The 13,472-nt window shown below is 42.4% G+C and overlaps 1 protein-coding gene across 2 annotated transcripts; it reads right to left on the reverse strand.

The window, feature by feature from the left end:
• Positions 1-10,554: 10,554 nt before the first annotated feature.
• On the reverse strand, positions 10,555-12,399 carry ptrh2 (peptidyl-tRNA hydrolase 2). Of its 2 annotated transcripts, none has more exons than XM_024013586.2 (2): positions 12,295-12,399; positions 10,555-11,244 (listed from the first exon to the last, which is right to left on the reverse strand). In XM_024013586.2, the coding sequence occupies exons 1-2, from the start codon at positions 12,332-12,334 to the stop codon at positions 10,703-10,705; spliced, it is 582 nt and encodes a 193-aa protein (XP_023869354.1). In that variant the 5' UTR covers positions 12,335-12,399; the 3' UTR covers positions 10,555-10,702. The 2 variants fall into 2 exon arrangements, with proteins under 2 accessions (XP_023869354.1, XP_023869353.1); XM_024013585.2 differs by having other exon boundaries at positions 10,555-11,262; positions 12,295-12,375.
• Positions 12,400-13,472: the final 1,073 nt, after the last annotated feature.

The following is a 13,472-nucleotide window of genomic DNA, read 5'->3' on the forward strand; positions in this document are numbered from 1 at the left end:
TCTGATTTGCACTCTGTGGTGAGAAGAAACTCATGTAGATGTGTGAGCAGCTTGTTCTGTCAGTCTGTAAAATGCATATTCAGAAACTAAAGTTACAATGTTCTTCTATATTTGAACACGACTACCGCTTCCATGAACCACAAACCAACTAGAAACACTACGTACAATACCAGTAATGACATACACAGGGTTGAGTAGCTCTAGAGAGAAAATTGATTTTAAAATGCATACAGACATGATTTCCAAAAGTGAGTTTTATCCTTCCCATCCCAAGCATATGCACGTTCTCCAGTCAGACCGTGCGGTGTAGAGATGAACTCTGCTGCGTGTAACAAACCTTTCCTTTCCTCGTGCTGTAAAGAGTGCTCTTGTGTGGGGCCATTCCATTTAGGAGGGATTGATTACTAGAATTAAAGAAGCCCTGTTCTTCAGTTCAGTTAGACCTATGTGTTTTACTAACCACACCTTGCACCCTGCTCCAGGTCACTGTTCTGAAGTGTACAGAAGAGAATATAAAACATAATAGCCTCTGTCCTGCCAGGTTTTTTTTCTTTCTTTGGCTGTATYCTGTATCCAAAATGGCACCCTATTCMCTATATAGTGAACTACTTTTGACCAGGGCCCATAGGGGTTTTGCACTATGTAGGCAATAGGGTGCCATTTGGGACACAGCCTTTGTTTGCCCTCTGATCTAATTAATCACAGGACTGGTAGTTTGGTGTTTTTATCGAAGGCTTGCGTGTATACAAAGACATTAATCTACCCTATACTCTCTAAAAACAAATTACTTTAGATTTAAGCGTGCTCTTAAATAGATTGTGCGGAATCTGGATCATGATGAATGAAATGGCGGTTTTCTTTTCCACATAAAATAAAGGCTTCTTGTTTGTCAAGAAAAGTCGGTTCAAGTCTTGTTCCCTTCTCAACTTTGTTTTGTCAGACTAACACACATCGACCGTTCGCAGTAGATCACATGCTGGGTGTCAATGATTGGTGGCGACTCAAGATTTAGAATATATACGGCCATCCGCTGTGCACGGTCGACATTTGTGATGGTCTCTTACATCTTATGAACCTTCTCATCAAGGCATCCTGTAGGGAAAATCCATATCACTCCACATGTACAATACAGTACGTTTTAACTACAAGCCAGTGCTCAGATGAGTTTGGGGTAGTTTAAGCACAGCCAAAGTGAACTGTATGCCTATTGGGTCGGTGTATCAGTTACTGCTAGAATGCCAGTCTATTGACAGCATACTGAGTCTGTCTGATGTTCAAAAGTAACCTATTCTATTAGGGGATAAGTGTACCGCAGTATGAGTCATAACCCATAAAACAGGGAAATGGTTCAAATAGTTTTTCCATAAGGGATTTTAGAAACACTTAAGGGCTAAGTTTCATGTAGGCTTACCCTGGTGTGACAAGTGAAAATCTCTAGGGCAATATTCACCTCCCAAAAATGAAACTGATCTGATCGAGGCAAAGGTAAGAATCTTGGGATTAACTATAATGTAGTAATGAATCAATGTCTTATTTCAGAATTGTCCATCTTCTGTCTTGTGCAAGTTTTAAATTGACAATACCTGTCAGCTAGATGTACAGGAGCTTGCTAATTAGCATTTTCAAATCAATAAATGGAGACAAATATATTGATAACCATGTAAATCTCTTGGACAAGGTGACTTATAAAAACGTCACGGTAAACCTACAGGGGATTTTAGAAACACTTCAAATAAGGGCTATGGGAAAAACGATTACAACCATTTCCCTACTTGACCGCTAGGTTTTATGACCCCACTGTGGGGCTCTATTCCGRCCCAAGTTAAGCGCACATAAATGGAACATACTTCTCTCTACGTGTGTTCTGACCTTGAACTTCGTTTGGGGTGGAGATCAAATAAATTAAAATGTGGGGGCGGTGTGTCTATAGACACGCCATATTCTGACCTTGACTTAATTCTCCTAATAATGCACGAGGAAACACGAATAAGGTCTAGCGAACCTATCGGTTCCGAGAGGAAAAAGCATTACTTATTTTTTTACCCCAGATAGAAATAACACCATTGTCAATGCACTATAATTTACAACTTGATAAGAGATTAAAGTAAATGAGTAATCCGTTTGGGAAATGGAATTGTAAATATGACACGTTTCACTGTAGTCACATGACCGCAAACTACCAAATAAAAAAACTCAACATGCAACAATTTCACTGACAGTTCATAAGGATATCAGTCAATTGAAGTTTCATCAGCTGTCCAGGTGGCTGGTCTCAGACGATCCCGCAGGTGACGAAGTCGCATGTGGAGATCCTGTACTGGTGTGGTTACAYGTGGTTGTGAGGCCGGTTGAATATACTGCCAAATTCTCTAAAATGACATTGGAGGCAATTTATGGTAGAGAAATTAAATTATCTGGCAACAGCTATGGTGGACATTCCTGCAGTCAGCATACCAATTGCACGCTACCTGAACTTGAGACATCTGTGTTTTGTGACAAAACTGCACATTTTAGAGTGGCCTTATTGTCCCCAGCACCAAGTGCACCTGTGTAATGATCATGCTGTTTAATCAGCTTCTTGAAAGGACATATGGAATCATAGTAAGCAAAAAAAGTGTTTGAGACTCTTCAAAGTAGAGCGTCTGCTAAATGACTTAAATGTAAAGTAGCCTCCCGACTGCTCCCAAGTGGTGCAGTGGTCTAAGGAACGGCGTCACTACAGACCCTGGTTCGATTCCAGGCTGGATCACAACCAGCAGTAATAGGGCGGCGCACAATTGACCCAGCGTCATCTGGGTTAGGGTTTGGCTGGGGTAGGCAGGAATTGTAAATAAGAATTTGTTCTTAACTGACTTGCCAGTTAAATAAACATTTCCTTTGACAGCTTTGCATTCTCTCAACCAGCTTCATGAGGTAGTCACCTGGAATGCATTTAAATTAACAGGTGTGCCTTTTAAAAAGTTAATTTGTAATTTCTTTCCTTAATATGCTTGAGCCAATTCGTTTTGTTGTAACAAGGTAGGGGTGGTATAAAAAAACAACTCTAGACCATCGTTACGCCACACAGAGACGCATACAAAGCTCTCAATCGCCCTCCATTTGGCAAATCTGACCATAATTCTATCCTGATTCCTGCTTACAAGAAAAAACGAAAGCACCAGTGACTAAGTCATTTTTTTTTTAAGTGGTCAGGTGAAGCAGATGCTAAGCTACAGGACTGTTTTGCTAGCACAGACTGGAATATGTTCCGTGACTCTTCCGATGGCATTGAGGAGTACACCACATCAGTCACTGGCTTCAATAAGTGCATCGATAACGTCGTACCCACAGTGACTGTACGTACATACCCCAACCAGAAGCCATGGATTATAGGCAACATCCTCACTGAGGTAAAAGGTAGAGCTGCCGCTTTCAAGGAGCGGGACTCTAACCTGGAAGCTGATATGAAATCCCTCTATGCCCTCCGACGAACCATCAAACAGACAAAGCGTCAATACGGGACTAAGATCGAATCGTCCAAACATGCTCGTCGGATGTGGCAGGGCTTGCAAACTATTACAGACTACAAAAGGGAAGCACAGCAGCGAGCTGGCCAGTGACACGAGCTTACCAGATGAGCTAAATTACTTTTATGCTCACGTCGAGGCAAGTAACACTGAAACATGCATGAGCATTAGCTGTTCCGGACGACTGTGTGATCACTCTCTCCCTGTAGCCGATGTAACACCTTTAAACAGGTCAACAKTCACAGTGTACTCCGAGCATGTGCTAACCAACTGGCAAGTGTCTTCACTGACATTTTCAACCTTTCCCTGTCTGAGTCTGTAATATCAACATGTTTCAAGCAGACACCATAGTTCCTGTGCCCAAGAATACTAAGGTAACCGACCCGTAGCACTCACGCCTGTAGCCATGAAGTGCTTTGAAAGGCTGGTCATTGCTCACATCAACACCATTATCCCAGAAACAGATCCACAGATGATGCATTCTACACTGCACTTTCACACCTGGACAAAAGGAACACCTATGTGAGAATGCTGTTAATTGACTACAGCTCAGCGTTCAACACCATAGTGCCCTCAAAGCTCATCACTAAGTTAAGGACCCTGGGAATAAACACCTCCCTCTGCAACTGGATCCTGGACTTACCGACGGGCTGSCCCCAGGTGGTAAGGGTAGGTAACAACACATCCACCACGCTGATCCTCAACACAGGGGCCCCTCAAGGGTGCGTGCTCAGTCCCCTCCTTTTCACTCATGACTGCATGGCCAAGCACGACTCCAACACCATCATTAGGTTTGCCGATGACACGACGGTGGTAGGCCTGATCACTGGCAACGACGAGACAGCCTATAGGGAGGTGGTCAGAGACCTGGCAGTGTGGTGCCAGGACAACAACCTGATCAAGACAAAGGAGAAGATTGTGGACTACAGGAAAAGGGAGAGCGAACACACCCCCATTCTCATCGACGGGGCTGTAGTGGAGCAGGTTGAGAGTTTCAAGTTCCTTGGTGTCCACGTCAACAACAAACTAACATGGTCCAAGCACACCAAGACAGTCGTGAAGAGGGCACGACAAAACCAATTCCCCCTCAGGAAAATATTTGGCATGGGTCCTCAGATCCTCAAAAAGTTGCACCGTCAAGAGCATCCTGACTGGTTGCATCACTGTCTAGTATGGCAACTGCACAGCCTCCGACCGCAAGGTACTACAGAGAGTAGTGTGGACGGCCCAGTACATCACTGAGGCCAAGCTTCCAGCCATCCAGGAACTCTATACCAGGCAGTGTCAGAGGTAGGCCTTAAAAATTGTCAAAGACTCCAGCCACCCTAGACATAAACTGTTCTCTCTGCTACCGCACGGCAAGTGGTACAGGAGCGCCAAGTCTAGGTTCAAGAGGCTTCTAAACAGCTTCTACCCCCAAGCCATAAGACTCCTGAACAGCTAATCAAATGGCCTCCCAGACTATTTGCATTGCCCCCCCTTTTACACCGCTGCTACTCTCTGTTTATTATCTATGCATAGTCACTTTTAATAACTACCTACATGTACATATTACCTCAATTACCTCGACTAACCGGTGCCCCCACATATTGACTCTGTACCGGTACCCACTGTATATAGCCATTTTACTGCTGCTCTTTAATTAATAAAGGTGAAATAAATAAAACGGATACTTTTTTGTTGTTTTGTTGGTATTTTTCTTAACTGCATTGTTGGTTAAGGGCTTGTATGTAAGGTCTACACCTGTTGTATTCGGTGCATAGCAACACCCACCCGTAGCACGCACTCCGGCAGTTGCAGACTAATCTCCCTCACTAACTTTAAGCGTCAGCTGTCAGAGCAGCTTAGCGATCACTGCAGCTGTACACAGCCCATCTGTAAATAGCCCATCCAACTACCTACCTCATCCCCATATTTATCTTTGTTTTGCTGCTCTTTTGCACACCAGTATTTCTACTTGCACATCCTCATCTGCACATATCACTGCAGTGTAAATTGCTAAATTGTAATTACTTCACCACTATTGGCCTATTTATTGCCTTACCTCCTTACTTCATTTGCATACACTGTATACAGATGTTTTATATTGTGTTATTGACTGTTTATCCCATGTGTAATTCTGTGTTGTTTTTGTCGCACTGCTTTGCTTTATCTTGGCCAGGTTGCAGTTGTAAATGAGAACTTATTCTCAACTGGCCTACCTGGTTAAATAAAGGTTAAATATTTGTTTTTTTAAATGTGACAAATAACATTTGATTTGATACAGAAGATAGCTCTATTTGGTTAAAGATGAAGTCCATATTATGGCAAGAACAGCTCAAATAAGCAAAGAGAAACTACAGCCCAAATAAATGCTTCACAGAGTTCAAGTAACAGACATCTCAACATCAACTGTTCAGAGGAGACTGCGTGACTCGGGCCTTCATKGTCGAATTGCTTCAAATAACCACTACTAAAGGACACCAAGAAGAAGAAGAGACTTGCTTGGGCCAAGAAACACRAGMAATGGACATTAGACCGTGGAAATCTCTCCTTTGGTCTGATGAGTCCAAATTTGATAGTTTTGGTTCCAGCCGCTGTGTCTTTGTGAGACGCCGAGTCGGTGAACGGATGATCTCCGCATGTGTGGTTCCCACCGTGAAGCATGGAGGATATGTKWTAGTGTGGGGGTGCATTGCTAGTGACACTGTCAGTGATTTATTTAGAATTCAAGGCACACTTAATCCAACCTCGAACTGAGTGAGTAGTGTTTGGTCTGATGCTATTTTGAAAACCAAGGAAAAAAAGAAAAAGTACATTACAATGATATATTTTACTTCATGGGGACTGAATGCTGAGTTAAAGCTGCCAGGCTTGCAAGGACAGACTAGGTACAACTTCAATTAGCACTGAGGTGTGAAGTAAAAGGGCGTCGAGGACTTTTGGGCCCCAACAAGTGGCAGGAGTCTTTGAAGCGCCCTTTGAAGCCCCCTCCTGCTGTTCAAAGACCATTCACTGGCATTTTCTACAAGAAATCTGCCTCCAGAAATAAAAGCTTCTCCCAGAAGGGTGACACCTACACCTGCTGCACTGCTGCTTGGATTCCACCTGGCGATCTGTTCACTGTCTGCCCTTGCCTGTCTCGCCCAGTCTGGTACAAGTACCCCACCACACTCCCCCCTCTCCCGAGCCTACGCTCGCCTCCAGCACACACGCACTGCTGTGGCGAGTGACTCTGAACTTACAACGGCTAGCCCCAAGTCGTTATATATATATATATTTTTTTTAATCGTGCATTTTGCTCTTTGCCTCATGACTCCTGCATACTTTGTTGACTACAAACTTTGATTGTTTGTTCCCACACTCAGGACTGACTCTCTATTGGTTACACAGACTTTTGGCCTCCCATCCTATTCTAACCAACTCTCGCCGGCTTGTTACCTGATGAAATTGCTGTACAATATGATCTTGTTGCCATCTGATGCACATTCAGATGTCATAAATCAGCACTGCAGAGCTCTCCCTGTCCTATGCCGTGCCTCGATTGTATTACTGTTGATGGTATCTGGAAATGTGTATGTACACCCTGGCCCATCTACTGTTGCTAGCCCCAATTCTGACTTGTGCTCTGATATCTGCTTCACTGATTTCTGCTCATGTAAAAGCCTGGGTTTTCTGCACGTTAACACTAGAAGCTTATTACCTAAAATGGATCAATTGAAAGTGTGGGTTCACAGCTCCAATCCAGATGTGTTGGTCATTACTGAGACGTGGTTAAGAAAACTGATGTTAACCTTTCTGGTTATAACCTTTTTCGGCAAGACAGATCTTCCAAATGTGGGGGAGTGGCAATCTTTACCAAGGGTCACCTTCCGTGCTCGGTTGTCTCCACCAAGTCTGTCCCCAAACAATTTGATTTGCTGGTTTTAAGCATTAGACTTTCAAATAGCTCTTTGTTGACTGTTGCTGGGTGCTATTGTCCTCCATCAGCACCGGCCTGTACCCTACCTGCCCTAAGCGCTCTGCTGGCCCCTTACGCTATGTCTGAATTTGTCCTGCTAGGTGACTTAAACTGGGGCATGCTTAAACCACCTGACCAAGTCCTAAAGCAATAGGACTCCCTAAATTGTTCTCAGGTTATTACCAATCCCACAAGGTATGACTCCAAACACCCAGAAAAGGCTACTCTCCTCGACGTTATCCTCACAAATAATCCTGATACGTATCAGTCTGGTGTTTTCTGTAATGACCTTAGTGATCACTGTTTTACAGCCTGTGTTCATAATAGCTGATTAGTGAAACGACCTGTCCTGATTTGTCATAGACGCTTGCTAAAAAACTTGAATGAGCAAGCCATTATAACATTTTACAGAGGCCAGTTCATGAATAGTCAGCTTGATCCCCTCTGTCGACGACACTTGGACCTTTTTTGATATTTTCAATGGTTTTGGTAACAAACGCCCCTATAAAGAAAATAATCATTAAAAACAGGTTCAGCCCCTGGTTCGACCGTGATCTTGCAGAGTTACTCCACCTCAAGAATTACATTGGGAGAAATGCTTGACACGCTGCCTGGCTCTCGTTCAGGCAAATGAGAAATAAGTGCACTCAGGCTATCCGGAAGGCCAAAGTTAGTTACTTTAAGGAGCAGTTCTCTCTCTGTGGGTTTAACACCAAAAAGTTATGGAACACCTCATACAAGTACTTGGGAGTATGGCTAGACAGTACACTGTCCTTCTCTCAGAACATACCAAAGCTGCAGGCTAAAGTTAAATCTAGACTTGGTTTCCTCTATCGTAATTGCTCCTCTTTCACCCCAGCTGCTAAACTAACTCTGATTCAGATGACCATCCTACCCATGCTAGACTACGGAGACATAATTTATAGATCGGCAGGTAAGGGTGTTCTCGAGTGGCTAGAAGTTCTTTGCCATTCGGCCATCAGATTTGCCACCAATGCTCCTTATAGGACACATCACTGCTGCTTATTTATAAAACCCTCACTCCCCCTATCTGAGATATCTACTGCAGCCCTCATCCTCCACATACAACACCCGTTCTGCCAGTCACATTCTGCTAAAGGTCCCCAAAGCTCACACATCCCTGGGTCGCTCCTCTTTTCAGTTTGCTGCAGCTAGCAACTGGAATGAGCTGAAACAAACACTCAAACTGGACAGGTATCTCAATCTCATCATTCAAAGACTCAATCATGGACACTTACTGACAGTTGTGGCTGCTTTGTCTGATGTACTATTGTCTACCTTCTTGCCCTTTGGGCTGTTGTCTGTGCCCAATAATGTTTGTACCATGTTTTGTGCTACTGCCAAGTTATGTTGCTTCCATGCTGTTGTCATGTGTTGCTGCCTTGCTATATTGTTGTCTAATAACCTGACTACACCGCTCGCGTTGCAAAATAAATTTTGAAATCTATGTTATTCAATTATTGCGCATTATTGCTCRTCTATTTTTGCCAAAGGCTAAAATAGACGTCCTTTTTATTTCTGATGCAGATCGCGCTGCAAGTCCTGCCTCTCCCATCTCCTCATTGGTTTATAGAAGCACGTACCCACGTGCCATCTCCTCATTGGTTATACCCACGTGGGTGACTGAAAGACGAACTGTGTTGCCRGTTGTCGTGGTAATACTATGAAAGTTTAGATGCCAATCACCATATAAGTTCAAAGATGAAAAACCTGGAAGGAGGTGAGATGACTAGAAATGATTCGGTTGACAGTTTTATGTGTGGATTAATTGTCGSAGTAGAGGACCTTGTGCATTTCAGGTAAAATAACAACCTAATTTTATATCCCAGGACAAATTAGCWAACAACAGCAAGCTAGCTAAATAGGACAAAGTAGCTAGCAAGTGCAAGCTAACTAGCTAAATTGCCATAAATGTTTAATGCTTTTCCACTTGTCCCCAAATTAATGTCATTGGTTCAGAGTTTTTGATATTTTAACCTGCGTGTCGCGATCGCGTTTGGTGTAGGGGGACAAAATTAATGTATGCATGATGACGCACGCGCGCAGACAGTTTGGGTTCCGTGTTAGGTCTCTCTTTATGTAGTGATGTGTTTTGTCCTACATTTTATAAATGTTTTATTTTTAATCCCAGCCCCCGTCCCCTAAGGAGGCATTTTGGTAGGCCGTCATTCTAAATAAGAATTTGTTCTTAACTGACTTGCCTTGTTAAATATATTTATTTTTAAATGGCTATCACAGCATTCTGCAGCGATATGCCATCACATATGGTTGTGCTTAGTGGGACTATCATTTGTTTTTCAACAGGACAATGATCCAGGAAAATATATTTAGATTTAACACTTTTTTGGTTACTGCCTGATTCCAAATGTGTTATTTCATAGTTTGATGTCTTCACTATTATTCTACAATGTAAAAAATAGTGAAAATAAAGAAAAACCCTTGAGTAGGCGTGTCCAAACTTCTGACTGGTATTATATATTTTAAAGACGTAGGCTAAATAAATCACTATGGAGCGCAGACCAAGCCGTAACAGTTTGAACCCAATGGTTAGTGTAGGCAATAGATGAGGGTATAACCTACTATTGTACACTAATCTTCCAACATTACTATGGGTTGAAGAACTGACTATGGCAACTTTCGGGATGAATCAAACCACTATTTTTGATTTATCAATATTTTGTGCGGAAAGGCTCTCCAAACCAGTTTGATTAATACATTATTTCCTAATCCTAAATCTAAGAGATCAGAGTATATTTAAATCTACCAATTGGTGCTGAAACCGAGACAAATATGCATATATTTAGATGGCTTCCTTTCATTGATCCCTAATGTTCTGAACCAGTTCTCTCGATAGATAAGATAAATGTACTGATAACCACACAAGAAAATCTCTTGGCCACCAAGTGGGAGTGTTTTCAGCAGTTGAATGAAATGTATTCAGAGTGTGCAAGGTAGCCAGCAACACCTGCAGAGCACGTTACACGACTGAATAAGGTAAGCCTGAATACCAAATACTTAGAAGTGTTTAAGAAAGGCGTACATTTCCTTAGTCTGAATCAGCCCCTTACTGCAAATGTGAGGACAAGACATGTTTGGACCTTTTTAATGAAAATTAAATGTACAGTTCCCAAATGACAATTTCTCCATTAAAAAAAATACATTTTAAAGTGGACCATGATTATCCTACTTCAAATACAACTAATACAGACAACTCAATTCAAGTCCTACTTTGTGTCTAATAGAGCTTCAAGTGTCCAGTGACTTTGTCCACAAGATCAGCTGCTCCAGGGCCTACTCCCAGCACAGTACGGGATCCTGGCGCTATCTGGGTCCTCCCTGCATCTTGGATCAGACTGACAGGCAGCCCTACCTCTTTGGCATGGGTTAGCAGTTCTATCAGACTGTCCTCATCTGGAGCTTTAACCACAACCTTGGGTTGGCCACAGTACTCCCATTGCTTCAGAAGCTCAGGGTTCCTGCGTTGGACCTGCTTATAGGCCGACACGGCGGCGTGTGAGCACTGGGCGGCCACTTTCCCCTTGCCCATCTTCAGGTCGGTTCGGACCACCAGGATCATTTTGAACTCCCCTCCTTCTCCCATGACGCTGGTGGACGTTTCACCCCTGCTGCCATTCCCCATCGCCGCCCCGTTGTCTTTGGAAGAGTTGCTGAACCGAGCCCGGAAGTGCCAGCCAAGGCAAAGTCCACAGCCCACTCCTCCCAATATTCCAATGGCTACCTGGCCGTATAGGGAATCCATCTTGAGACTTGTCAAACCTGAAAGTTTATTTAAGGCTGTGAAATTATTAAATGCAGCCTGTGAATTTATTGGAGGCTACATCTCTTAGCTACATAGTCTATTAGGGCCCTATAAAATCTGTTTAATTTCTTGCCTGATTCCTTTTAGTTTTTCCCTAAATTCCGTTTTCCAGGTGTCCATTTCCCCAGTKATATTTCAGGTCTTTGCTATCGAAATCACACTTCTAATTTAATACGAATAACAACTTTATTGGACGTTCGAGGGCAACAATAATGCTTATACCACATCAGGAGACCACTTTTGAGGTCTGGGGAAATTTTGAATTTCGATTTTTGTGTGTTGGTACGCTATCATTCCAGTGGGCACCTAGCAAGAGGGTGTTCAGTTATGTTTTTGGGTTTATGCAAATAATCATTCAGGCAGGTATGCATAGGCTACTTTGTAGTTAACATTGAATCTACCAGAATATTTTTCATTAGCATCATCGCTAACGGCTACACGTAAGTGGTAGCTGGGCGCCGCACATACAGACGGGGAGTTGTCGTTGCCTCTTCAGAAAGTTTTATTAAATAACAATCACTGATGCATTCTGTTTGTCTTTTGATAAACGTCTGCTAATTAATTTAATACATAGTTGATTTCCTAAATGTAATACGTTTATTGTTTAATTGTATCGATTCCGTTCGCATCTCAGAATTTATAGGGCCCGCATAGTTGGCTAACTAGTTTGGAACTAAAATCACCTAGCTACCTAACGTTACCCTAAATGTGTTTCCACTTCAGACAAACATTTACCAGTCATCAGTTGATCTTATAGGATTGTTGAACATACAAGGGCTAGGCACATGCATGTTTATTTATGGTAACTTAACTGTTTGAACAAAATATTCAGAACTGAGAGTAGGCTACAGTCAAGACATCTTTGCTACCATTGAACAAGCATGTAGCTAACGCGTTATCCAGCCTGAGTCAACTTCGCAATATCACCTCAAGGGAGGCGTATCCTTCATCAAGTCCTTCATAACATGTTGCATAGCAGTTTATTACCAAACTTTACAGATTTTTACCTGCTCCAGGCGAGATCAACACGCTTACATACGTCTTCATCTACCGTCCACTTCTGATGACGTCACAGTAAAGACACTGGGCACATTTCAGGCTGCCGGTCTGAAGAGTAGGCATCAACTGGGAGATGCACATAAATTGGGTGTATCTCTGAGTTTATGCAGCTTTTTAGGTTTTATGTATTATTAATAATCAAGATAATTGGAGTATTTCAAAATAACATGGTTCAATTTCAAAGTATTACTATCCCATGTATTTCAATCAAAAGATTCTCTAGGTCAATATTTTTAATGGTGGAGAACATGTCAGAGAAGAAAAAAGGAAACAAAGTGTAATAATCATGGCCAAATAACGAGATATCATATTTACATGGCAAAAACTGTAGAATTTGCTTAGCTTTAAAACGGCAAAGACTGCTCTCCACCCCATTAGTAGAATTGCATGAAATTTGTTATAAAATTGCAAAATGTTCTCTCAAGACTGCAAATGTTAAGAAAACGATTGCACTGATTCGTTGCTCTCGAACGCACCCTGAGCAGGTGCCGCTCAGTTTTACCTGACTTTGAAGTACCTGGATATACTCATCGCCTATCAGTTATTGGATGTGGCTTAGATCAAAGCCCATCCAAATGATAAGGTGTTTTGTGGTACAACTATACACCATTCCTATTGGCTCGAGGTCTGCACTTCAGCGGAAGTACACTCAGAAACTGAAGAGGAAGCGAGACACCAATAGAGATAGATATAGGACTCATTTCTATATCTGTGTGTCCTATATCTGTGCCATTATAGCGTCTGTGACACCACAAGCGCCTTTGAGGTAATCTCAATTTTGAAGTAGTCAATTTTCTTCTTAACAATTGGCTGATCCCTCTTGATGATCGGTTTGGACATGACTCCAACAGTGTCATCATGAGGAATCAGCCAATGAAGTTGGAAGTCCCACCCAGTTGACTATATTAAAATGGTGGAAGATCATAATGGTGCTGCCCATGCTTAAATGGCCTTTTGGGCACTAGAGGCCTCTATCATTCTCTATGGACACGCCCCACAGTTTTTTTTCTGGTTTAATGAAAGTCAGTGAACTAAGTAGACCATGCACAGTTTATTTTGCATTTGTGTCTATTGGAGACATACACAGTTAAGTAAATCGGAACTAATCTTTTTTTCAATGGTAAAC

This window comes from Salvelinus sp. IW2-2015, linkage group LG20, assembly GCF_002910315.2.
Source record: "Salvelinus sp. IW2-2015 linkage group LG20, ASM291031v2, whole genome shotgun sequence".
Classification (NCBI taxonomy): domain Eukaryota; kingdom Metazoa; phylum Chordata; class Actinopteri; order Salmoniformes; family Salmonidae; genus Salvelinus; species Salvelinus sp. IW2-2015.